The following is a 25,750-nucleotide window of genomic DNA, read 5'->3' as shown; positions in this document are numbered from 1 at the left end:
TTTTAGATCCATCTGTTCCCAGAATCTGTTTTCAATTGAATATTTTAGGAGTTAATCTTTTATAGGGAAGTTTTTCTTTATGTAGTAAGGCCTAGAGGTTTCCTGAACTAAGCCAGAAAATGCCAGAAGTCTGGACAATTTCTTCCATATGGCTAGCCATTGCCTGGGGCAACTGAATGTGGGTTTTTGCAAGATGTTTAAGATGTCTATATTTAGAAGGGTTTTTCTTTTCATTCTGGGAAGTTTCCATACTTAATTAAAACTTATTCCAAGCATTTAGATCTGTGGTTCTCCTGAGAGACATTTGACCAGAGCTTGGCATATATGCACAAGTTTAATGTAGAAATATTTTGAGCACGATATAGACCAACACCATGTACGTGACTATTTCTCTGGAAACAGAGGTAAACTTTCAGAATTAAATATAATAAATTAAGAAACTCAAATTATAAAGTTCTTTTTTATTGGTTAAAAAATCATTAAAATCCAGCGAAAGAGCATATTGCAGATTTAAAAACTTTGCTAATTAGCCATTGCCTTGTAGCAAGATTAATGGCCACCAGCCCTGGGTCCATATAGATAGATGAAGATGGAGAATGCAAAGCAGCCCCCTCCCTTCTCACTGGTCATGAGTTGTCTCCTGTACTAGGTACTCTAGAAAGCAGAGTTGGATTTCAACCATTATGCTGCTGAGTCCTACACTCTGCTTAACCTTTCCTATGTCATCACAGCCAGTATCTATGAGGTGGTGGGGTAGAACATTATGACCTCCCTTGAGCAACATGAGTTCACCACAAGCCCTATGTGACATCCTAAAAACAGAGGTAAAGCTACGCTAAAGAAACTTCTTTAACTCTGACAAAGAGCAGTTCATGCCATCATACATTCACGATTTAAATGTAGACTTCAGTGAAGGTAGCAGAAGATATATATGTGTACACACACCCATACACATATATAAAACTTGGAGGTCAAAATCTCAGCTCGCTGGATATCACCAGATTTGCGTTGCTGCAAAAGCCTGGATAATTCATCCTAAAGAAATGAAGGATCAAGATATGTCTGCTCTTGGCAGGATTTACCTTGAAAGATTGTTTTTTTGAGCAGATGTCTTGCAGTTGTTTTCTTAAGGAAAGTCATGACCTCCCCATAGTACCCACTTCAAAAGACTCCTGAGCTCTATTGCCAGCTCATGAGACAGAGCTGCAGGTGCCCAACGTGCAGGTTTCAGCTCCTGCAATGCCTCCAGAACTTCACTGAGCAACACTAGCTCAAAAGCAAGCCAAAATAGCTAAACATCTGTCATCCCAAGATACTGCTTTGCAATCACAGATGTAGACAACTTGGTCTGAATCCAAACAACTTTTGTTGTCAAAATAACCTTGGAAAATCCTGACAGCAAGGAAACATGACGGTGAGCAGAGATGAACTGGGCTCATCAGCCAGTCCCCTATTGCGGTCTAGATATTTATTGAGTCTGTAACAGAGGTTACAATATCTTTTTTCACCTTCTGTGAACTGCAGCATAAGACTTAGAGAAATCATTGTTTTTGTGTGCCAGACTTGGCTAGAAACTTTCACCCCAGAGTTGTCAGCACATTCCTATTCCTCTCATGTGTTGTAGTCACCTGGTACAGCAGTGACTGCCATAGAGGAGAGTGGGTGAGGGAGTATAGAGGGATCTTTTATGCCAGTTGGAAATAAAAGTTTATCATAGAATTTCAGCCAGGTAGTCTCTACTCGTATGGCACTTCAGAGAAAAAAAGAACTAATTTCTTGAAATGGACTGCCTGGTGACTAGGGCTGGGAACTGAGATACCTCCACTGCATATGATGCCTTGCCTACCTGCAAAAGCATGAGGAGTTATCATTTCTTCTCCATTCCCTGCTCTCTGTGGACTATACTAAATCCCTTCATATCTGCAAAGAACTTGATTTGAACACTTGATTTATACAGAAACAAGGTAAACTCATCAAACTGTGGACCAATGCAATTTTTCACGACTTCTCATTTTAGACTGTGGCAGATAGTGCTGTTTTATAAGTATTTTCCTTTCCCATTTCCTTTCCCTTTCCCTTTCCCTTTTCCTTTCCCTTTCCCTTTCCCTTTCCCTTTCCCTTTCCCTTTCCCTTTCCCTTTCCCTTTCCCTTTCCCTTTCCCTTTCCCTTTCCCTTTCCCTTTCCCTTTCCCTTTCCCTTTCCCTTTTTCCTTTTTTCTTTTTTCTTTTTCCTTTTTTCTTTTTCCTTTTTTTTTTTCTCTCCATTAAGGTCTTCAGGGTTCTGCAAATTAAATCCTTCATAACTTTTTCCTTGTTGGCAGTGTGGACATTTTTTCCTGCACCTTTCAGGTTGTTAGCCAAGAGTGTATTCACTTTTCTTTTCTCTAAGTGCCTGTGATGTTGTTCCCCTCCTTATCCACCTACTGTGCTGTTATTGCCGCTTTTCACTATGTGACAGTGATATGTTTCCAGTATCTTGAGTGTAGTTCTCATGAATTTAAGCCTGTAGCTCTAAAAATAAAGGCCTACACTGCTAACTCTCATTGATTAAACAATTTTTGAGCTGCTCTGCATTGATAATTTGCTAGTGATGTTCTCTGCTGGTCACAGACAGAGCTAAAACAACGAGAAGCCAAGGAGATGATAATTCATAAAAGATTTACTGCCTTGGAAAGACGACTTATCACAAAATATTTGATTTAAATTTGTTTCATGCGCTCCCATGCACTCCCATGAGAAAGTCCTGCTCTTCATAGCACGTAGAAGCAGAAGAGACCTGAGCCTGGGTTATCAGAATTAAATGAGCTCCAACATTCAAACTAGATGAGCAACATGGGGAAAAACATGTGCTCCTTCTCATACCAGGGCTATGCTGATCAGTTTTAGGTTCGTACCACACATTTTAGGCTTGCAAGCTGGTTGGGAAAATAAAACCACTGTTTAATTTTGCATGACAAGTTATTTTTGTTTGAGTGTTTTTTTTGACCTTCCGAACCACTAAAGTAGATTTGAGGGAAAAGGCAAAATAAAAAAATAGATGCCACTTATTTAAAATGGTAAAGTAAGATTTCACTTTTTCAAAAGGTACTCTTTAAATCTACTTTTTGATTCAAATATTCCAAAATTTGTCACGACATTGCAAATACTTTCATCAAACCATTGTCTGATTGCTACAGAATAAGATAACAGCTCAGGTTAATGAAACTTCTGGCCTCCTTTCTGACATCCTCTTGCCTTAGGTAAAAATGTGTTTCCTTGAGGAAATATCTCAATAAATTCATAGATGTGAATGCTGAGAAACCAAGGTCTTTTACAGTGAAGTGTAAATGTGAATTGCCTCCTTAAAAAACCTTTGAGAATAGACCCTGAGTTCTTGTTCTGACAAAACCAGCAGAATATTGTTTCTTCTGCTGTTACATTACAAAAACGTGACCTTCTTGTCTTCTGGTTCATTGCAGCATTTTGTTTGGTGTGTGTCTTTGAGATTTTAATTCCTCAGTATTCAATCAGATGCGTTATTACTGCACAGTGAGATGCGTCAGTAGATATTTAGGATCAGATTTGCATACTCTGACATCTGTTTTCCTGGGTGCTTTATAAACGGTTGAGTAATGTGATGCCCAGAGCATCACACAACTGGAGATAGGCTGAACCTTTTATCCTAAAGTGGAACACTGCTCTGTCAGGTGCATTGGAACAAAACATTTTAATCTGTGTGCTTATGACATTTGCGTTTCAAAGCAGAATTTTGAACGTTATGGTATTCTTAATTCAAGCATATCTGTACCTAATGGTATCATCTTCAGAAATCACTTCTTGCAAGTAAGCTCCTTTAAAATACTACATCTGTCTTATTTGCTGCAGGTAGTTAAATAGTTCCACTATCTAAGGAAGGCATCTCTTTATATCTGTTTATCCATTTTTTAAATATTTTGAGCAAACAAGACATAAATATCTACAACTTACATACAATACCATGGAAATTACCTCCCTTTTAAATATAGTGTTTCTTTATCAGCACAGGAAAATTATTCATGTGGTTTTCCATTTTAAAAAATATAATTTGAAAAATTGAGAAGCTGCTTCTTTGCCAGACACTATATTATCCCCTGAAGAGAGAACAGATTGGAAATTTAAATAAATAGATGGCAGTTACAGTGGAATGAACTAACCGGGAATGCATCTTGTGCAAGACTCAGGTAACATCAAGCCTGACAATCTCAACCCTTGCACATCATTTGAAATATAAACAACATATAATTGCTTGGGAAATAGGATATTTCACTGAGAAGAAAACCAAGCTACTTTCGTTATCACTCTGCACTTGAGAGCCAGACTTGTGGAGCGCTGCAGAAGCGCTATGGTTATGCAGAGAGGCAAGTCTCACGCAGAAAGGCTCAAATTCAGTGCAGGGCTACGTCAGAAGGAGAGGCAAAGCTGAGATCCTCTGAACAAATCCAATGAATGCCAGGTTTAATTGCTGCTGAAAGACTCCAGACCTTTTTTTAGCACAATCTTTTTTTATTAGTAGTGTATCAGGACAGAGCCCTACAACAGACATGTTTCAACGCTTTAGCGTCAAATCTGTTCACTCACCCTTCCCATTTTTAGATCATCATTTTCTCCTTCTTTCTTCCATATGCTGCTGACATCTGCTGTGACACAATACATCTGGCTCCGAGAGCCTCAAACAGGGGCTGTGAGCAGGCACGGTGCAAGGGCATTTTTGTCTGCTGGCAGAAGAGCGTAAGGTGGGTTCAGCTATCGGCAGCCTGGTAACCCAGTTCCCTGGGCACCTCCCTCTGAAAGCCTGGAAGAAGTACTTTCACTGTTAGGTGTATTATTAAAAGTGTCCTGCCTCACCTAATCTGTATTGTATCAATGCAAATTTTAAGGTTTTAATATAAACCCACTTGATTAAATGTACCGTGCTGCAAAATGACTCAAGTTAATTACTGTGAACTGGGAAATTGCAGCTCACCCATCTGCAAGTTTGTGGTGTGATTTTGAGAAATAGTGAGGAAACTCAATACCCTCATAATTACTTTTTATTGGAAATAATGGCATCGGCAGGATAAGATAATGGATTTCTATATGTCACATGAAACACCCACCTCTGGAAAAATCTCGTGTGATTTAATTTGAAAGAAAGAGTTTGATGATACGGGGGGGAGAGAGTACCTTTTAAAATATATTTAAGTAAAAGGATATGTGTATTTTTATCAAATCTAGTTTCAGCTAGTCCTTTATTACATAACTGGAAAAAGTTTCTTGGTTATAGCAGGCAGTTAAGGCTATTTAAGAAATAGGCAGGTGGATATTAATCTTTCTTTAAAAGAACCATTTGGCACTGAGAATTTGTATTCCTTGATTCTCAGTTACTATGCAGTGTCATTGGGTGAAAAATGTTATTAATCCCAAAAGTACCAGACTGATGTGTATGTTGCTTGACACAATTATATAAGGTATTTCAGCAGGGGAAAAAAGAAGGTGAGGGTAGTAGCTGAAGAGTTGTGTTTCTAGGTCAATGGCAGGCACTCCGTGCAGGAGAAGCTCTTAAGCCAAGAGAAAAATAGGTCGTCATTGTGGCACCAAAAGTGGCGTGTGCTGGAAAGCAAATTGTTCCTGATGCACAGAGGAGCTGGTCTGAACATGCTGATGAGAGAGGTCAGTAAACCTTTTCCCTGACCTGATCCACCCACAGCAGTCACCCGCTGTGGTTTATTAGTTTTCATATTTAATTCAGTCTTTGCAGTTTAGAAATCTTAGTTATAGTCTAATAAATTATTAAATCAGAAGTCGGAGTAACAATAACCTTGGCCTTATATCCTCCCCTGGCTGCAGTTATACGGAGTGAAGAAGTTTGCATCCTGAACTGGCCTCTATGACTTTTGTGTAATGGCTGGACAGAGCCCAGTTTGAGGGACTGGAACTGGAGTGTGGTCAGTCAAGCAGCTCCAGGCAGACCCGTGGGCAGCATAGCCGTGAGCAAAGGAGTAGTGCTGAGCAGGTGGGGATGAGGCAGGGGACACAGCATCCTCCTACAGCCCAGCTACAGCTGACAGGGACAGGCTGTCAATCAGAGGCAAATAGATGGGACATATCCCACGACTCTTGTCCCCTCGCTGTGTGCCCTGTAGCACAGTCATTCTTGGTGCTCACAAGAATACCTTCAAGGGGGGTTTGTTAATCAGATTTCTAGTGGTCAGGGCAGAGCTTAGCATAAGAGCACATCTACCCCTTCTCATCTCACACAACAGCCAGAGAAAAATGAGATCATTAACGCAACCCAAAACATACGCAGCCAGCACAGGAGCTTCCTAAGAGCAGTCATTGGGATGAAGAGCAAGACGTCCGACTTTTCAGCATCTCCTTGCAAGCCTAGGAGATTGCATTAGAGGAGAAAGATTAGGGACGAGAGATAGTATGTGCTGACTCTGGACAACATCCTGGCCAGTAGGATGACATGGAATTGCTGTGATTTAGAGAGGCTCCAAGTGTGTGAATTACCTCAGGTACTTTTCAAACATTTGAGAATATCCAGGGTTGGGAAGATACTAACAAGGAAAAAAGCAACTGTAGCCCAGTGTTTGATTTTGCTAGAAGTGCAGCATACAATATCACTCTCAAAATACAAAAACATAAAGTTAGCTATATCTGAAATATATCTAGAAATGTAAAAATGATAGTAATAAGAGTGTTTGAATGCCTGACTTCAGAGTGTTGGATTAGCCTATCTCCTTTCTAATGGCTAAGGCCTTCGAAACTGTCACCAAGTCGTGAAAGCACCTTATGGGGGTGCTTAACGTTGAGAGATAAATAGCCACAACATGTCAGATTACTCTGAGCTGAATTCTGCCCTATGTTACAGCAGGGAAACTCCATAAAGGGAGAGTAAAATCTCTGTTTTCAACACTTTTTTCCAGTATTCTATTTTGTATCAGTTCTTGTCATACCTTTTTCTACTAAAGTTTATGCCAGTTGAAATGGCTTAGAGGTGGTCAAATTATAAGGAGAAAAACGCATTACATTTGTCAACAATTATTCCTTTTTTTTTATTTTTCATAGAAATATCTCTGTTGACAATTTCCAAGACAGCTCTTAGGAACGCATTTTCTTTTCTTTATATTTCACTTCATCTAAGTTGTGAGCTAGGATTTAAGTACCAAATATCTTCAGTTGATATAAGAGGAATTTGCAATATCTTATCTCTAGAGGCCTGTGATTGAGTCTAGCAGCACCTGGAGATCTCTATCGACAGACACCCAGCAAGCCGTCCTCAATAGATGGGTAATATGAAAGCGACATAGCGTGCATCACAGCTTGCGGTATAGCTGAGACACCAACATTGGTACACAAACGCTGCGTAGGTGTTCTGTAACTGGTGCACTTGTGTAACAGTTGGGATTACTCTGTCTGTGGCAGAGATGCCTGTATATGAGCAGGTCACCCCAGGCTCCCTTTACAGCCAATTGAGGGAAGCAGGTACTTGTGGGGCACAGTTCACCTCACCCTCAAATAGACAGCTAAAACAGGACTGATGAAGCCTGTCCGACCAGTGCCCATGTCTTTCCATTGACAGTATCAGGAGCCTGGGCTTAGTAAATCAGATGTTGAAATAAAGGATATGAATCCTACCGTATTTGCCTAAAACATTCTGTAACTGAGAGGAGAGAAAAGCTTAAAGTGCGAGAAATAATTTGTTGCGTGCTCATTTTAAAAGAACAATTGTGTATGGGAGCATGTCTTATATAAAGGAATTTACTTTAAGAGTATGTTTTTAAACAGTGTATATTTATGTGCATCTTACCGCAAGGGAATAATTTTGAACAGAAATAGGAGTTTTGTTTTATTTTTTTAATGAATGGCTGTAATCGTAAGGCAGTTCATGCTCTGCTTAAATTAGATTCCATTGCTGCATTTCTTCTACTATTTACCTACTAAAAAAAATAATAAATGAACAATCCGGTATAAAAGTCTGATTTTCTAAGTGAACCTCTGATTGCTCAGAAAGAGTCACTACATTCCAGATGAAGAAAATTAATTCACGGTGAGTTACCTTATGCCAGTCACTGAGTAGTCAACTCAAGCATATAAAAGTTAGAAATGAAGGTGAAATAAGGAAATTTTAAAACTGTAGAGAAAAGATTTTATTAACTAATGTGCTCCTGTAGTGCATGTATTACCCTCTAGCATTTTTTAATGTATCTTCTAATTATGTAATCAATGAAGATGCTGATGTTTACCAATGGAAGGTTTTTTTCTTGCCAGTACAGAGCCATGAATTAACTATAACAAGCCCACAGACTTCCTTACAGACACCAACTGTGCCCGATGAAAACAAAACAAGAGGAGGGGTGTTTTAATTTCGTATAGACTCTATAGCAAAACAACACGCAGTCGTGTACTGGGGAGAGATTAAAGCAAGAAAAAGGGAGAATGGTTCTGTGCAACTGATTTTCCTCATCCGTCTCCGTGAAACATTTTTGCTTAGTTCTGCACAGTGTTTCTTCACAGGTCACGATCTACCTCTTCAGAGGTGCTTCTCTGTATCATTTTGCCCAACTTTGCTGTTCATGTCTTGACCTAGATTGAATGGGATAATTTACTCTAAATGGTACTTCAGTGCTGGGTGATAAATTATGTCTGGTGATATAGATAATGATGTCTATGAGAGGAAAAAAGAGGAATATTCAGCTGTAGCTACTCTACTCACAATCAGCCGCATCCTTGGTGTTAACAGGCTAGTGCCATCCGCAGGGTGACCTGACTGTACAGACTGTTGGAAATCGCATGCTAACATTGCCAGAAGCCATTACAGGTTATTCTTATTGACTACTGTAATTATAATAAACATTATGTTCCAGGAATGAGTTCTTGGCTATATTGGATCTGTGACATCCAGCTCTCATGTATTTCAGCAGACTGAAGATTTTACCCAAGGATGGAAAGACTTATCCTAGTGTTTTCTTGCAACGAAGAGGCTTTGTGTGAGCCTTGTTTACATTTGGCTTTTCTGAGGCCCATATTCAGCCAACGTCACTCGTTAGAGCCACTTAATACATACCTGCTGTATATGTATTCAGCAAAGCTAGGACGTAGAGTCTAATCCAAGGGGACAATATAGAAATAAAATATGCCCATCTGACTTTTCCTCCCCAGAGACAATTACTTAATGAATGATAATGAATCATATGTTAATGTAAAGTCACAACAGATACATCATCGTACAGAGGAAGAGTGTTATGATGCTCTTATTTTGCAAATTTTTTCAAGGATCTAGGATGAACATGCTTATCTAGCTGCAGAAAGCAAATCCTATTGCTGTAGCTGCAAGCATGTTTCAGTTAATAAGATGCTAAAGATCAGGCAATGTAAAATCTATTCTTCACAGGCTGTGGGCACAGAGCATGTCACTCGTCCTGTCTTTAGGCTCCTCACCTTTTAGGGAGGTGATTACTGATTCAGAATAAAAGCCTAGATCATCACTTAAGTGTTACTATTTCACTATTCTTTGCACATGGAAGGTGCAAACAAGTCTTACAAATTATACCCCACATTTCTGTATCCTGTAACACAGTTGGTTTGGTTTAATATTTTCCAATTATCATTTTAAGTGTTTTTTGATTATAACTATACTACTTCTCCTCACCATAACTGGATGCCTTCCCCTATAGAAAGATATGCCTACCATCTAAAATATATATAAAGAAATCTAACCAACAAGGACTAGATGAGATGTTTAAAATGATTTGTTGGGAAATGGAAGTTTTAAAGAATAAAATCCTGGGGAAAAAATGAGATAGAGTTGCACCAAAATGGTTCCACGGGAAGGCATTCTTGTAATAACATTTTCTTGCAGTTCAGCCTAAATAGGACTTAAAAAGAAATGTGTCCTCTTAATCCTGACGAAGCCAGAAGTGTAATGAATGCTGCGCTAAGAGTCTTCTGAGGAAGCTGAGAACACTGTCAGAGGAAAGAAGATTACTTGGGGAAAGAGTGCACAAAATCTAGTCACCAGTTTTGGCCATCTTTCTGCAGAGAAATGTCCCTTTAGTTACCTGAATGGTAAACATAAAGCTGTAATCCAGGTGTTTGCCTGGATTCCTTTAAAAAAAATACGTAAAACCAAAATACAGACAAATGCAAAACACAGAACAAATACAGACACATCATCTGTTCAAGGCAGTTCCTTGTAATTAATCAGTGCTTTGAGGAGGAATTGTTCAGCCTTGTCATTGTTCATTAATTACGAATACGATGTTAGTGAAATCTGTTGACAAAAGTATGGCTGAACCCAAGCTCCATGACTGAGCTTTCGGCCGAGCAGATTAACGCGGACACATTTTATGTCTTCAGTGGATCCGGTAACACTGAGGTCTCCACACTCCCCGTGTAAGATCATTCCATATCAGTGAACGGCTTAAGGGAGAAGTTGTGAAAGCAAGGAGTCAGGCCACAGGGAAGGGCGGGAGGGTGCTTTTTGTTGTGAGAAAGCTATTGAAATAAGCAGAAGACAAGCCTTGAAGGAAGATTTATGTAGCTTCACACGGCAGTATTGGCTTCCTACATCTGATAGACGAAAGGGCCCAAAAGTTGCCCAAAATGATATACTGCAAGCAGGATTTATGGTGATTTTAATGTGACATGGAGCAGAAAATGTGTTCTCGGCAGGATATTTATGCCTGCAATTTAAAACCTGTGCTTTGATTGTTCTAGACGATAGCAAGTTTTCCGAGGCCATCACAGTGCTGCTTACCTGGATTGAGCGAGGCGAGGTGAATCGTCGCTCTGCAAACCAGTTTTATTCCATGGTGCAGTCGGCCAACAGCCACGTCCGACGGCTCATGAATGAGAAGGCTGCTCATGAGCAAGAGATGGAGCAAGCCAAGGAGAGTTTCAAAAATGCCTTAACGGGGATCCTCACTCAATGTAAGTAACTCCTTTTTGTCCAGTGTTGTTGTAGTGATGGTGGTGGTGGTGGTAGTGTTTTTTTTATCATTTTGCTTGTTTGTTTGGGGGTAAGTAGTTGCAATGCAGTCATATTCTACTTCATACCCTATTCCATACTCTATGGCAATTTGGAGGAACAAGGACCATTCCTAAGAGCTTATTTCTCAAGGTGAGCAAAGTTTCAGTAGTTTTTTTTATTAATAGACGAAGACGTGCTCTATGCATAATGTCTACTCTTGCGTAGACATAGCACTTCAGGAACGGACCAGACAGAAGCCTCCCTGCTCTGAGCAAAGATCGTGCTTTTGTGGAGAGAAGTGATATGTACCCTCCGTGTGGCAGCTAGTTAACTAGGCCAATTACAGAATAGAGGACAATTAGATTATATTTTTAGCCTGGGTTTAGGTAAAAGGAAGTAGGATTCAGCAACTTTTAGGGATATATTCACAGCATACAAGCCACCCCCACAGTAAAAGAATATGCTGTGCTGCTGCTGGCATCGGGACTATTTGGCTGATACAATGCTGGTATTAATTTGGCAGATAAACTGCCTTAAATATTTAGTGCTGGCAGCTCCTTAGTACAGGAATATAATCAATGGAGTTACCTTAATGAGGTTCCCTCATAAAACAGTGATCAGGATACTTGCAGAGAAGTGTTCTTCAAAGGGAAGGGAGGAGAGGAGAGGAGAGGAGAGGAGAGGAGAGGAGAGGAGAGGAGAGGAGAGGAGAGGAGAGGAGAGGAGAGGAGAGGAGAGGAGAGGAGAGGAGAGGAGAGAAGAGAAGAGAAGAGAAGAGAAGAGAAGAGAAGAGAAGAGAAGAGAAGAGAAGAGAAGAGAAGAGAAGAGAAGAGAAGAGAAGAGAAGAGAAGAGAAGAGAAGAGAAGAGAAGAGAAGAGAAGAGAAGAGAAGAGAAGAGAAGAGAAAAGAAGAAAGGAAAAAAAAAGAAAAGAAAAAAGGAGAAAGACTACTAATTTCATTGTTGCTGGTTTTTAACATATCGACTCATGGCTGCTCAGGCAAGAGGCTTTATGATGCTCAGAAGGGTGGAACCTAAAGCCAGCTCTCATATGCAAGTTAAAGACAAAAACCAAGACAGTTTACCAGATGGAGGACAATACAGTTGTTACATTGTAATTTCTGAATCACACCCCTGATGTTTACATTAAAAAAATGAGCCCTAAAGGCTTTTCTGCAATACTTTTCTGGTCACTCGGTGGTCAGCCTTCAGAAGTGAGAGCTGAAGGCAGAAACTTGGATGGACTTGCCTGCCTGGGTTAGGAGAGCAGCTCCTGGAAGCTTCCTTCATGTGTGATGGAGAGCTCAGCGTTTCAGAAGAGCAATTCACCAGGGCACATGTCCTTCTAATTTAAGAGCTTAGATGCCTGAGCTTAGGAGCCTGAGCTTAGGAAGAAAGATTCTGGGCTAAAGGCATTTCATTTCTGAGGATGCATGCTCAGTGAGTAAGTTTTAAAGACCAGCTGATTCCCTTGGTAATTTGCTAGACGTTGTCATTTTCCATCTCAGCAACCAAAAGGCAGCGTGAGGAGCAGACGCAGGCACCATGCATGGCCGTGCTGTTCAGTTCACACCAGGGCCTCTGTAGTTTAGTGTGCAACAGCCAGCCCTAGCATTCGGAAATGCCTTCTTCAGCTGCATTAAAAAAAATCCCCCATTGTCAGCAGGCTGAACTTTAGTTAAATCAGTCTAAATTAGCCCGTTTGTCACCAACTGTTGTAGAACATCTGTCACTTGGAAATAGAGATCCCTGTAGTTTCAGGTGGAAACATGCAGTTTTGGCTATCTGGTTTGTTCCTGCAATGTGCCGAATGCTGAACTTGCAAAAGCAGAAATAGGTCTGGCTTCCAAACATGAGTTTCTGAGTGCCACAGCCACAGCAATGCCTGGAAGAAGAGAGTTTCTGACAGGTCTGGCGTAGGAGCACAAGGTCACCAAAAACCAGACTCAGGGAAAGGTGTTACACTCTGTGGATTTTATAAGAACAAATTTTATGAGCTTTCCAGATGCTTCACATTGGTTATTTTATAAACATCATAAACATTGGCCATTATTAGCATTAATGGATCTTATTAAAATTCTCTGCAAACTTGCTATGAACAGATGGATGATGTTTTTGCTTTACACATGTATATGCCTAAGATTGCTAAACATGGAGACTGTGAAATGAGCTTCCCTTTTTCAAGAACTTCCCTGTATTCACGTGGATCTGAAGAACGTTCTTAATGCATCCTTTTCCATTGTTTTCCTACAGCCCTATATAATTGGTTGCAATATGTCACTTGCTTTATGAAGAAGAATTTGAAAATACTAGATGTCCAAAACAGGTGCACATGGTCTATTAGATTCTGCAGACTGGCAAAAAAAACTACTTCTGCTGTTCTGCAGTAAGGATCCAGAAGTCTAGTGTAACGCTGCAGCTGTGTGGCCATTTGACATAAATATTACAGTATTTTTAAAATACCGTGTGGCGTTCCACTGTCATGAACTAGGTCAGATGTCCAACGTCAAGCTGACCATTCTGGGCTTTCTTTGCAGTCAGCAGAGCAAAATAAGCAACTCCAGGAGATGAGACATCAGACCAACCTCATGGTGCTCTTCCAGTGAGATGAATCATCCCTTGGAGATGTCATTTTTTCTTTGCTGCCCATAGAGGATTCACAGAGGGTCTAGCTCAGAACTAGATATCCAACTTTTACATGCCTTGTTCAGTGCGGATTAGTCCCACTTACTGTGTGTAGGCTTGATACACGAGGATGTAGTGTAAGGGAAGAACTTGGTTAGATAAAGATGCCAGCATTGTAGCAGTGCATGTTATGGGGAGTGAAGAAGAAATACATTAAGAAAATGGGCTTCAAGTGTACTCACCTGGAACACACGCACTCTCTATATGGGTCTCTGTATAAAATGCTTTCTTATTAATGAGGATTAGTGTGGCCAGAACATTTCAGCTTATGGCCCAACTACTAAAGAAGTACAGGTATTGAAATCCCTGCTACAAATTTCTGCCTGGAGGTATTTAGAAGATTACCAAGCGGATTACCCCTAAAAATTTGGGTCAAGTGTTCAGCACGTGAATTAATTACCGGACCAAGGTACTTGTGCCAGGATAATCAGTGAAATAAAGTGTATTACTGCTGTCACACCACCAATTTACAGCCTCTGATTTAAGTTCTAAGGAAGTCTTTGCCTCGTTATGGTTCTTCTTCAGTTATTTAAGGGATAAAGAGAGAAAAATGTCCACTTCCTTCTTTTTAATAAAATTACTTCGTTTTTCCAAATTCGAATCTGTGCTTAAAATATGGATTGTTTTCAAGGATTTTGGGACAGTTCTGTCTTCATGGTTTGATTTCTAAATTCTTCCACTTTGCTTCCACAGCACAGTTATATGTGACACTGCTCCCTGACTTTTCATGCATCTCCGTTTCATTTCCTCCCAAACCACCTTTTCAGCCTAAGGCTTATAGATGTTGATCCTCATGTTTAAGAAAAACGGAAGCTCTAGAGACATCTGCATTAGGCTGTTTTTTAGACTCCACCAAAGCTGCAATTCTCTCGTCTGACTTTCTTTTCCATGCGCTGTAAATGCCATCTACCTCTTATTGAGGTTTCAGACTATTTAGTGCACTGTCCCTTGACAACATTTTCAAAAGTACCTATATATGAATGAAGATGCAAAATCTCATATTCAAAAATTAATTTGATATCTCGAGAGTCAGACACACAAGGAGGTGGAAGTGTCCAAGTATGCAGGTAGATACACACTGTAACTAACAGAAGTGCTCCATGGCTGGGTACTGAGCAGCTAGTGACACTCACTTATTTGGTCATTTTTGTCAATTTTACTAATGGATGAATCTTCAAGGGACTTAGGCACTAAGTCCCCATCAGGGTCTATGAATCAGTCTCTCACTTGCCTGTGGGGGAACAGTGGGAGGGTGGTTTTTATCATGGAGTCCCCTGGCCAGATTACTTGCTTGTCATGTGGTGACCTTCACTTTCACTCTCTCCTTGGCCTTTCTGGGAATTTCAGTGCCTAGTGATCAGGGTGATCATTTGGAAAGATAGGATTAAATACCCTGAATGCCAGTGAAGGAACTGAATCTAAGCGTCCCTCCTTCCAAGAGTGCTCTAAATGGTCATGTCTGGTGCTCTGAAAGGCAGTATTGACCTTACTTAGGGCGTTTGACAGATGGCTTTTAGGCACTTGGTCCAAACTCATGACAGCTGGAGGGAAGTATCTCCCTGCCTCATGTAACATGGCGCTGAACAGAGAGAGCAGCTACATCCTTCTATGGCATGTTCCTACCCAGAGGATGTGTATACGTAGTCCATCAGCTGGTTAAAGCAGTGGCTTTACGTGCATTCCCAAGCATGAAGCCCTTCCCCTGTACTTTGTAGGACACCTGAACTTTAACCCATCACAGTTGATTATGGATAATCACCAGGGTCTTAGAACTTGTGTAAAAGACCTGAGTGTCAAAATGTGAATCTGAAGGTGTGGATAGACACATGGTTCATCCTTCCGGGCAAGCTGGAGTATAAACCTGCGGAGACATTTATTCTAGTGTAACGAATCACAGATGTGTCCTTACTTCCTGGTGGACATGAAGTTACTGGAAAGGGAAGGCAGTTCCCAGCAACCCTGAGATCCTTTTTTCATTAGCTGGCATCAGAGAGAAGAGATGTCCTGCAGGTTCTCACCCCAGCTTGGCGATGAGTAATTAGCTCATTGACTCTCCATAAGCAATTTTTTAAAACAGAACGTAGACCCCCTAAATAACTTAGATGTGTGTAAAGGTTGCCATCCTGAATGTCATTCACAATGGCTAAGTGACAACCGTACTGTTGGCATTAGGCAAGACAGTGGCAATGCAGTGTAGCAATCCCCAGTACTCAGTATTTATGGCCAGTATACACCAGTAGGCAATCCTGATATTTCCAGGAGACCTCCTGGACGAGCTATGTACTGACGAGGTTTTTTTCCACTTCAGCTACTAAATATCATGCCACCATAATAAGCAGTAAAGGCAGAACTGTCACAAAGTTTAACACAATTTATAAATGACAGGATGCAATCTTCAGTAGTACTGCTGGAGTAGTTGTAAATTGTAAAATAGATTTTCCCACTAACTGAAAAGAAAATATTGGGATCTTCTTGGTATAGTTTGGTCAGGGGCCAAAAACTACAATGGTTTTGGCCACTTACGAAGTCTTAAAATCCACAGATTCATATATGTGGATAAAAGTAGCATTATTAATTCTTTCAAAGAAGGAAAGAGACAGCATCTGAGTGAGTCCCTACTTTGCCTGCACAATAAGCTGACTTCTGAGGGTAAGAAAAAGCATCGCGAATTTCATTATATCACTGGTATATCTTTGCCCCAAAAGCCATGGTGGTGGCAGAGGAAAAGCCATCTGTATGTGAGTAGTATCCCAGCTTTGCAAGGAGCTGTGATCAGAGTGATATGTGTGATGCACTGAATCTAACAGCTCCCACATAGTAGGCACACTATGGCATTGTACTGATACGAGTGAGGAGGGAAGCAGGGAGGCATCCGGAGCAACTGGAGTATTAAGAACCATCTAAAGCAAGTACACAGCATCATCAGCCAGAATTTTATGACAACTCTACCTGCCATTGCCTGCTTTGATTTTTTGAAAATGATCTCAAGATCTGAACTACGTAGTCCAGTTTCAGTCATCGTGTAGATATTCTTTCCATCTTGCTATCACGAGAAATTAATTGTCACGCGCAGCTCAGTATACAGGGTGCCTGCCACTTCCTTCTGCTGCTATAAAGCTTGTTTGCTTTCCTGTGTTCTTGCATTGCATGTAAAGGTGTACATGGAAGTAAAAACAAAGAGATACTCATGTTTCAAGAAGTCCTGAAACCAAAGACACCTGGAAGTACGAGATTATGCAGTTTACCTGCTTAGCTTGTTGCTAAGCATCCTTAGCCCTTTTATTTGTGACACAGGATATGAGGCTAGATACACTTTTGAGCTGATTCAATAGGACTGTTCTATTAAGAAGAATCAAAGGTTTGAGGAGAAGACTGTGTGTCTTGTCCTCCTCTTGGGGAAGGTCGGGATTGTCACCTCAAGTTTTCTACCCCATCTTACTGAAGGACTTTAATGATGTATCAGAGGACTCTTTATTTCAAATAGCTTGTAGGTATCTGATATAAATTTCCCTCCTCTCCCACACCCATCCCCCCCCCCCCCCAAATAAAATGAAGTTAAATAATTCTGAAGGGAAATGCATTCTCAACAAACTGAATAAAAGTCTCTTCTCTTCGGGTTTGTTTATTTTCATTCTCTGATCTCTCTGGATATGATTTAATCTGGTTTAATATTATCAGTGCCTTCACAGATGGGATCTGAATTTTTAATATAAAAAAAGGAAGAAAAAATGTTTAAAATCCTTTTTGAGCTTCCTTCAAAAAAGGATTGGGATCAGTTTTGTTTTTCTCATTACAGATTCACTTCAAAAGTTGCTTTCTTACTTTAGAAAAGGTAGACTTTACATTGATAAGATGGTGATTGCTAAAATCAGCATCTTATATGATTTGCTTTAAATTCTGTACTGCAGTCCTTTTTCCCAATAATCCTTCCACTTTTAGTATATTCCCTTAATACTAAATATGAAGCCAGTTTCATTACAGATATTGAAAGCATGGTGGTTAAAATTCTCTTAGCATTCAGACTTTTTATATACATTCGTGCTTTCCAAGTATTCTTTCAACTGCTCTGCATTAATAACAACTTCTAAAAGGATTTTCCTGCTCTTTAATTGTCCGGTCTTACAGTCTTTCTTTCATTTGCCAGTGCCTAATTCAAAAATATGAGCTTACTTTATGTACAATTTTTAGGTCATCATTAAGCTCTTTGTGAAAAAGATTGAGTCATATAATGTGTTTTTACAGTGCAGCCCAGATCTCAGTTGGTGTCATAGAACGCCATTATAATACAAATAAAAACATTAATCATTCATGTCATTAGTTGCCACTATTACTTTCTACCTTGATGTATTTCTAAAAAAAATATTAAATACAAAACAACCTCCACAATCCATCCGGTTCCTTTTGATTAGCTCATTTAGTTGGTGCGCTCTTTGCTTGCTTCTGTACTGATAATTTGTCCAGTAAAGCTCAGCTGGGTATCTCTATTCTTTTTCACTTGTCCTCCCATTTTCCACCTCCTGTACACATCTTCTCAAAAGCATTTCTATCCAGGATGCTGCAGCAGTGGCAGAGAATAGAGATGAAAGGCTCCATTTCTATTTGACTTTGCATTCTTATAATTCCTCCCCACTTTCTGGCAGTATAACCCTTTGTGGTTGCAGCCTGTAGTGTTTCAGATAGCTTATTCCTTTGTGTTTCATTTTCTTTGAATTTCTTTGTTCCTTCCATTGTCTGTAGCCTTCACTCCACCGAAAGTCAATAGGAATCTTGGTATCGATTTAAGCGTGGCCAGAATTTCAACAGAAGCTCTTCTCCTGTTATTTTTAAAACTTGGTTTTTCTTTTTTAATGTAGGCTATTAAATATGCATGGTGTTTTATAGCAAAATAAAAGCACTGTCTCCCAAGAGATTTCGGTCTAAGGCCCCATTTTGACAACTCATGCCACTTGCCTGGACCCTGCAGGATCTTCTAGATGATGAAGCAAGTTCAAAGCAAGGAAGCATAATCATATGGATCATACGGAAATCTGTGTTTGAATCATATGGAATTCTGTTTGGTTTTGAGGTGCCTTGTTGAGTAGGGATGGAGGTAAGGTGCTGATGCTTCACAGAACTGAACTGTAAATCTTATATGGAAATGAACAATAAGGGATGAGAGTAAGGCATTGGAGCAAGGAAGGAAAGGCAAAGGTTTCACTCAAAAGGTCTTCTGAGTTGGCTGTGCCTACATATCATGTGGCTTGCACATCTGAAACTGTTTAGGCTGCTTATAAGTGAGTGAATAAACCTTGTAAATATGACTATGAATAACCCTATGCAACTATGGCTGGTTGAAATTCTTGCTCCCTTCGGTAGGCACTAGTCTCACTTCATGTCAAATCACTGGATTTGTCCCAAATGGTGTAGTTTGGGATGATGGCAGAGATGTTATGGGGGCAGGAAAAGAGTTTTGGAATGGGATAGACTATGTGGGAGGGAAAGATGGACACACACACAGAGGGAAAAAAACTACAAAAGTAAGATGAGACTGGAGGTAGTAAACAAAGAGAGAAGGTGACAAGTCATGGCAGGCAGGGGAACATAAGGTATAGCAACAAATGGAGAAGTAAATGTTCCCACATAAGATGTGTGAGATGAGTTTTTTGTTTGATTGCCAGAAGAGGCTATGGGTGTCAAAGCCTCCTCATCCACCTCTCTATTCTTTTTCTTCAGCAAAAGAGATCATATTATACCTGAAACAAAAATAGTCCTCTTGATCTCCTAGGAACATTCTAATCTGCAAGATCCCTGGACAATTATTACTTAGAAAGAGTCCCTTCACTTAATGGGATGTGAACCAGAGTTCAGTCACAGTTATGTTTCTTCATCTCAGAGTTCCCTTGGGTTTTTTTTTGGACAGGCTTACAAAAATAGTTGTTCCTACTTTTGCTATTTTAAAATCTGAGAACTGAAAAAAAGATCTGCCTAACCATAAATTAACAATGGGAACAGCTAATTAAATGCAGTGCGTTGGGGACGGCTTATGATCTTGTCAAGCTGATGAAAAAAGTAGCATTCACTTAATCTTTCCTGGAGTTAGTAGGGTGGGGTGGTTGCGTGGGTTTTGGGGGTTTTTTTTAGGTTTGTTTCTGGATGTCAACACAAGGTCCATAAAATCTGTTCTGTAATATAAGATGATGGCATTAAGAGAGCAGGTAGTGTACATTTGTACCTGCCCTACTGCGTAGTGCCGGCCTGATGTCAGGTTCCTGTTTGTTGAGAAATGACATGGAGGTGAAGTGGTCTTGTTGAGTCCAAGTGATTTATCACATGGCACAGCGCCAGCACTTGCTGTTACACCGAGCTGTCAGTTTCTTTGTTGTAAATTAAACCGTGTTTCACAACCTAAAAGATTTTCAAAACTTATTTTGTAGACAGATTTTCTAGCAATACCTTGCAGGGCGAACTGGGGTCTCTATAATCTGAGTGCATTTTTTTTGTTTGTTTCAAAGTTTAACAAGGTGTATTCTTCCAGTTCCAGAACTATTAGTTGTTGATATACATATCTCAGACAAGTTACTGTGCAGATTTCAGTATAAAACCTGAAAATGGGGTATTTTCGGTATCCCTGTGATGCTGCTTTTTTCACTCTTCCTCACTGAGTGTCTTAGCTAAAAGAAGAAGAAAGGAAAGCTGCTGACACTGAGATTTCATGTTTTTACAAGATCGGGGATTATAGTTTGTGTTGTGTTATACATGTTTTTTATTTTATCCTTCATCTATGTGGAAGAATCTGCTTATTGTGTTATGAAAAAAATATTTCTTCCTGCATTACTCAGATGTAAACCACTGACATTCGCTCAGCCTCTTAATAACCCACCCAAGTAGGTTGACTAGGATCAGTCTGAGTCAGATGGATGAGGAAGGGGAATCAACCATCAACCAGACAAGCCTCCTCTTGGTCTCAAAGACTGTAGACCCAATCAAAGTGAAATGTGGAAATGATATAGTGTAATTTAGAGAGAGGGCGCTTAGACTTGTTTCTCATTCTTTTTAGTATTTAAGTAGGTGATACAGGGCAGAGAGAGGAGGAAAACATCCTTGTAAAGGCTCTCTGCAACACCGAGACCCCTGCATCAGGATGAGAGTAGAAAAGGTGAAGCTGCTAGTAAAAGATGACCTCACTGACTCTATCTATAGGATTAAATTAAGCTGAGCTAGAGCAGGCTTGGCCATACTGTTTAACTGTAAAAAAGTTGTTGCTCTGAGCCAGATAGCATTTTCCCATACAATGTGAGTACAGTTTAGGGTTTGATGCAGGCCAAGTGGTTTCTCCAAAAGCATCTTTTTGTGGAGAGAGAAGGGTTGCTGCTGCAGGGACACTCAGCACGTGCCAGTCAGTTTCAGGGAACGAGGATGGTCCCTGATTGGTTTTGATGGGTATTACAGATGTAGCTGTTGGCAATAGGGCAAGCTGAGGAATGGCAGCCTTGCAAGGTGACTTCCCACACAGCAGAACAATTTGGGAGATAAATTGCTGGATGCATCATTCTCTTGGTCCGTCCAAAAAGTTGGAATTTGGGGATATAATATAAGAGTCCTGTGGTTTTCTCCTTTATCATGCCACGTCTTAAGACTATGTTTTAAGGAACCTACAGCCACCCAGACACCAAGCAGACCAAACAGTAGCCTCCTCTTCTCTGATGGAGTTGCAGCAACAATTCACCTTTTTTTTTTGATACCCATGCATTTTTTATATGTGGGTTTTTTGGTTTTTTGTTTGTTTGTTTGTTTGTTTTTAATTGAAAGAACCCAACCAAACAGCAAGAACCAAACGCAAAACCCTGACTAAAACAAAAAGCCAAAACCAAAACTAGGATGCCATTTATTTGTAGCAGATGAGTCATTTTGCGTAGCTATCAAAATCTATGTCTTCATTGTACAAATCTGTAACGACAGTTGCTTACATATCCAGCTCATGAGTAGTGGTAGGACTTATCCCTTGCATTATCTGCAGACTTCTCCAGGGTAATATTTCCAACTTTTATGTTTTCCTCCTCTGCCAGTCAATGGCAATTGCATCTGTTTCTACCTCTGTGACATGTGAATTGGGTAACAGGGAGAGGCTGAATGTTTCCAGCTTAAATGTAGAAAGGCAAATTCTTTTCTGAAAGTAAACAGTATCATAACCAAAAGACTGAGAGTTTGGCCTAGATTAATTAAAAAATATATATGTTTCTTTAATTACTCTGCAATCTGTCTACCATTTCTCTTATTGATGCCACATGTCATTCGCCTACGTGCAATTTTAGCCTTGGACTTAATGCTAAGATCTATTCAGTATGGCACCAAATGCCTTTCAGGACTGTTGCCAAAAATATTCTTGTTCCTATCCAAAACTGACCTGGAGACTCTAATTCATTCACTTACAGCATCTAGCCTTGACTACTGTAATTCCTTGGTTTGCTGGGCTTGGAGCCAAATCGATTGGCAGACTCCAGCTTACTCAGAATTCAGCAACAAGGCTTCTGACCCAAACCACACCAACTCTGTATCCTCCCTGTGCTGTGAATCTATATTTGAAAAGCATGTTATGCATTTACTGTAACAGTTTCCTTTACACTGTAATTTTATGGGTGGAATTTTTCCTTTACCCTGCGTGTCAACTGTCGTACTCTTACGGAATTTTTCAGAGCTAAATTGCCATATATTCTGCTCTTGCACTTACAGTAATTTAGTGCAAAGCCCTTTTCATCCTGTATCCCTAATTGGTGGAATTTGGAGTGAAATTCTACATGAAATCTGATTATTTTTATCTGCCAGCAAAGACTTGTTTTTATTTTAACATTGTATTTCAGTTTCTATTCTGTTTCTTTTTCATTGTAAGGTGTTATAAAACATTTGATTGTTGATGTTCTTTATTATTGCATACAAGAAATTAAAAATAATCTGTATGCATGGCAGCTGATAATGTAATAAGCAAAGGAAAAATTGACCTCTTTGTGTCTCCTGAACCCAAGGAGAAATTTCAGCCTTCACTCAATCATGTATTTAAAATAGCCTGCTTGATAAATGTAATGGAGGGTAAAAGTGTTCTCTCTGCCTCGTAATCTACAGATAAGACTATACTTTGGCTCTCATTTATTTCTGTTCTTCTCTGTTAGAATAATTTTCAAATATCCTGTGACAAATATTCTCTTGCCCTGGAGATAATGCTAGTTTTCCCTTTAATCCAATCATTTATGCAGCTTCTGCAGGCGTCATTTAAGGGATTTTTGTTGTTGTTTTGCCTAGTTTTTCTGGTTATTTTTACATATATACTTGATAACAATACCCTATTCTGGTAGCACGTTTTGTGGCAACAGAAGCTGAGGTTTAAACTTTCGTTTAATACGCTTACTATGAGCTAGCACCTCTAATAAAGTGTATTGTAGTTACACTGCATTTGTTAAACATTGACACTTGCATACCACTCTAGGCATAGTTGTTTGGGTCTTTTCAGTTATTTATAACTCAGCAGAAAAATAATTAGATAATAATCCTTTGTCTGAAACATGCCACATAAATTACCAGCCACAAAATAAGTTGTTAGGAAAGATGCAATTATTTACATCCTGCAAGTTACATTGATAGGAAAAACAATGATATGACATGGACCCTTCCAGAACAATGTGGTTTTTTAAATCCTAATTTAGTAAGGAAACAGCTTTGCGTATGGTCAATGAAATTTTGATATAGCATAGAACTTACCAACAGATGTTTGACAATGAATATTTCATGTTATTTAATAATTCTACTTACCAGTCACAGTTGGCAGTATAGTGCATCCTAGAGTTCAAGGTGCCTTAGAGAGATAGGTGTGATCTGTTATTTAATTTTGGAAATTTCTGGAGGTTGGAAAATAGTCTGAAAACCATGGTCAGCAGCGAGACTGGGAACAACTGTTTGACTCAGATTCTGCAGGTATCAGTCCAAAATCTGGGACCTCTCTCTGGCCAAATGTCACCCAGACATGGAGGAAATGTGAGTTAACTGGAGAGTTTCTCAGCTGATATAAACTCTCCTGGCTTATCCTTAGAGATGAATTTACCATCTTTATGGACTGGGTGCTGCTGGATCACCTACCCATACAAATTCGATCTTGATCAGGAGTGGGTACATTATGTCCTGTCTTCCAATTACCCAGAGCACAGGAGTTATGCCAGCTTTAAGCTTCCAGGTTGTCTGTGGGAGAATAAATGAATCCTGATGCAACATGAATTAACCTATGAACAAACATGAACTGGCAGAATGGGTTTATATTGGATCACCATCTCATAACACATGGATGCAGGATTTTGATGCAGAACAAAGAGATGTGAAGCCACTTCTCTGTGCTGTCAAACCATGGCCTTGGCTTCTTTTTAGCTCTAATGTAATGCTTAGAGATCTTTTAGGTGGAATGTTACTCGTAGATGTTTTTAACACTTCATACCCTAAATTGCTGTGTATATTGAAATTGCTGTATGTACATTGACACTTTCTTTGAGTACAGAGTAGTGGGATGTTGGTCTTTGATACGTACTAATTTAATATCCTCCTCTACATTTCCCTTTTTTAATTAACCCTAACTGCCTATTGCATAAAGTTTCTTTAAATGCCTTGATTTTTAGCATCTAGTACTCATAGTATCCTTTTTTTTTTTTTTTTTTAATTCCTGAAAGTTGGGTAAATGAAGGAGATCCTTTTTCTGCTCACTTTATCTACTGCAGTTGTGCAAGAAAAACTCTTTAACATCTTCCTAGCTTGTGTTTCCATTGAGGAGAGTTTCTGAAATGATCAGATAATGACTTTTGATAAATCTTAGCACCTGTTCACAGAATGGAAATTAAACACTTTAAAGTTCAAATATTTTTGAATATTCAGATGATCTTATTAATACCTAATAGTGGAAAATAGCAAACCAGCTCTTCCTCATATCTTTGTGAATTTTTTCTACTTAAGTTTCCACTTGCAAACTAAAACCAGATTGTTAATTAAGCAAGATTTTCTGAGCAACTGGGTCATCAACAGAACGATAGTAACTAATTCTGGCCTCAGTTTTTATACACATAATAATAGAGTGCTTTAGCATTTTCATTATTTGCAAATTAATTGGATAAATATACACAGCATAACTTCCTTGATATATCCACCCTTCACTCCAAGCAAGTTCTAATAGGTGGAAATTATCACATCTGCTATTAAAATTTGAATGGATCACAAATGAATTGGATCATCTCAGAAGTTCTGAGGCACCTTCTTTCGTATAAACTACATATAAGTATTAATTTCAAACTACTACATTTATTTTCTATTACTTTAGAAGTTAATTAACCAGCCCTGATGATTGCGAAGAAAAACTTTCATCTGTGATTCAAAATGTTGTACTCTTCCTGAATCTGAAAGAAGCTTGCAATAGTGGTAAAAAAAAAGAGAATAAAAGAAACGTGCTCCTATTCAAACGAGTGAGGTTAATTCTCAGATCTAGGGGTGAAAGAGACATAACTGACTTACTAGGTGAGCTCACCATTTTAGGAAAGATCAGTTTTTCTATATAATAAGGTTCTCCACATCTGTGACTTGAGTGGAGAAGTAGAGCAGCCGCCGATCAACTTGATGAGAGACCAGATCAGAGGGCATTATAGCACTCCTGCCACCATTTCTCAGTGAAAGAGGTGGGAAGGAGGTGCTGCAAGCTGCAGCTTTACAAAACCATGGGCGTCATTTCAGCCCAGGAATCTAAAGACATAAATAGCCAAGAACTTTGTCAAAGAGTTGAAGCATTTTTTGGTTTGAGTTCATAGGTCAGCACAGCTGCTCACTCAGGAGCACAGCCCAGGTCATTTGTAGAAAATCTGGATTTCTTGGTGGTCTTGCAGTTAACTGTGCTGGGATTAAAACAATTTACATCTTGGTCAAATCATTTCTAGGCAGGTCACTGTTATGGAAAAACAACATTGCTTGTAACTGGTGCAAAGCGAAAGAAAAGAGTGTTGGGAGAAAAGTTTCTGATTTAGGATGAACAACTAGCTAAAAACTTAAAGATCTTAATTGTCCTAGATAATTGACCTAAATATTGATGTCTGGCTTCAGAAC

General features: G+C 39.5%; 1 protein-coding gene across 1 annotated transcript in view; it reads left to right on the top strand.

Annotated features, from left to right (window-relative positions):
* Window positions 1-25,750, top strand: part of ENOX1 (ecto-NOX disulfide-thiol exchanger 1) — a 147,283-nt gene that overhangs the window by 49,077 nt on the left and 72,456 nt on the right. The window contains exon 5 of the mRNA XM_086611875.1: window positions 10,719-10,931. Within this exon, the coding sequence (XP_086468001.1) occupies window positions 10,719-10,931 (213 nt within the window). The remainder of the gene's footprint in view (window positions 1-10,718; window positions 10,932-25,750) is intronic.

Source organism: Tauraco erythrolophus, chromosome 1, assembly GCF_009769465.1.
Source record: "Tauraco erythrolophus isolate bTauEry1 chromosome 1, bTauEry1.pri, whole genome shotgun sequence".
In the NCBI taxonomy this organism is placed as follows: domain Eukaryota; kingdom Metazoa; phylum Chordata; class Aves; order Musophagiformes; family Musophagidae; genus Tauraco; species Tauraco erythrolophus.
Note: the sequence above shows the minus strand (reverse complement) of the source record. Positions and strands in the feature narration are given on the sequence as shown.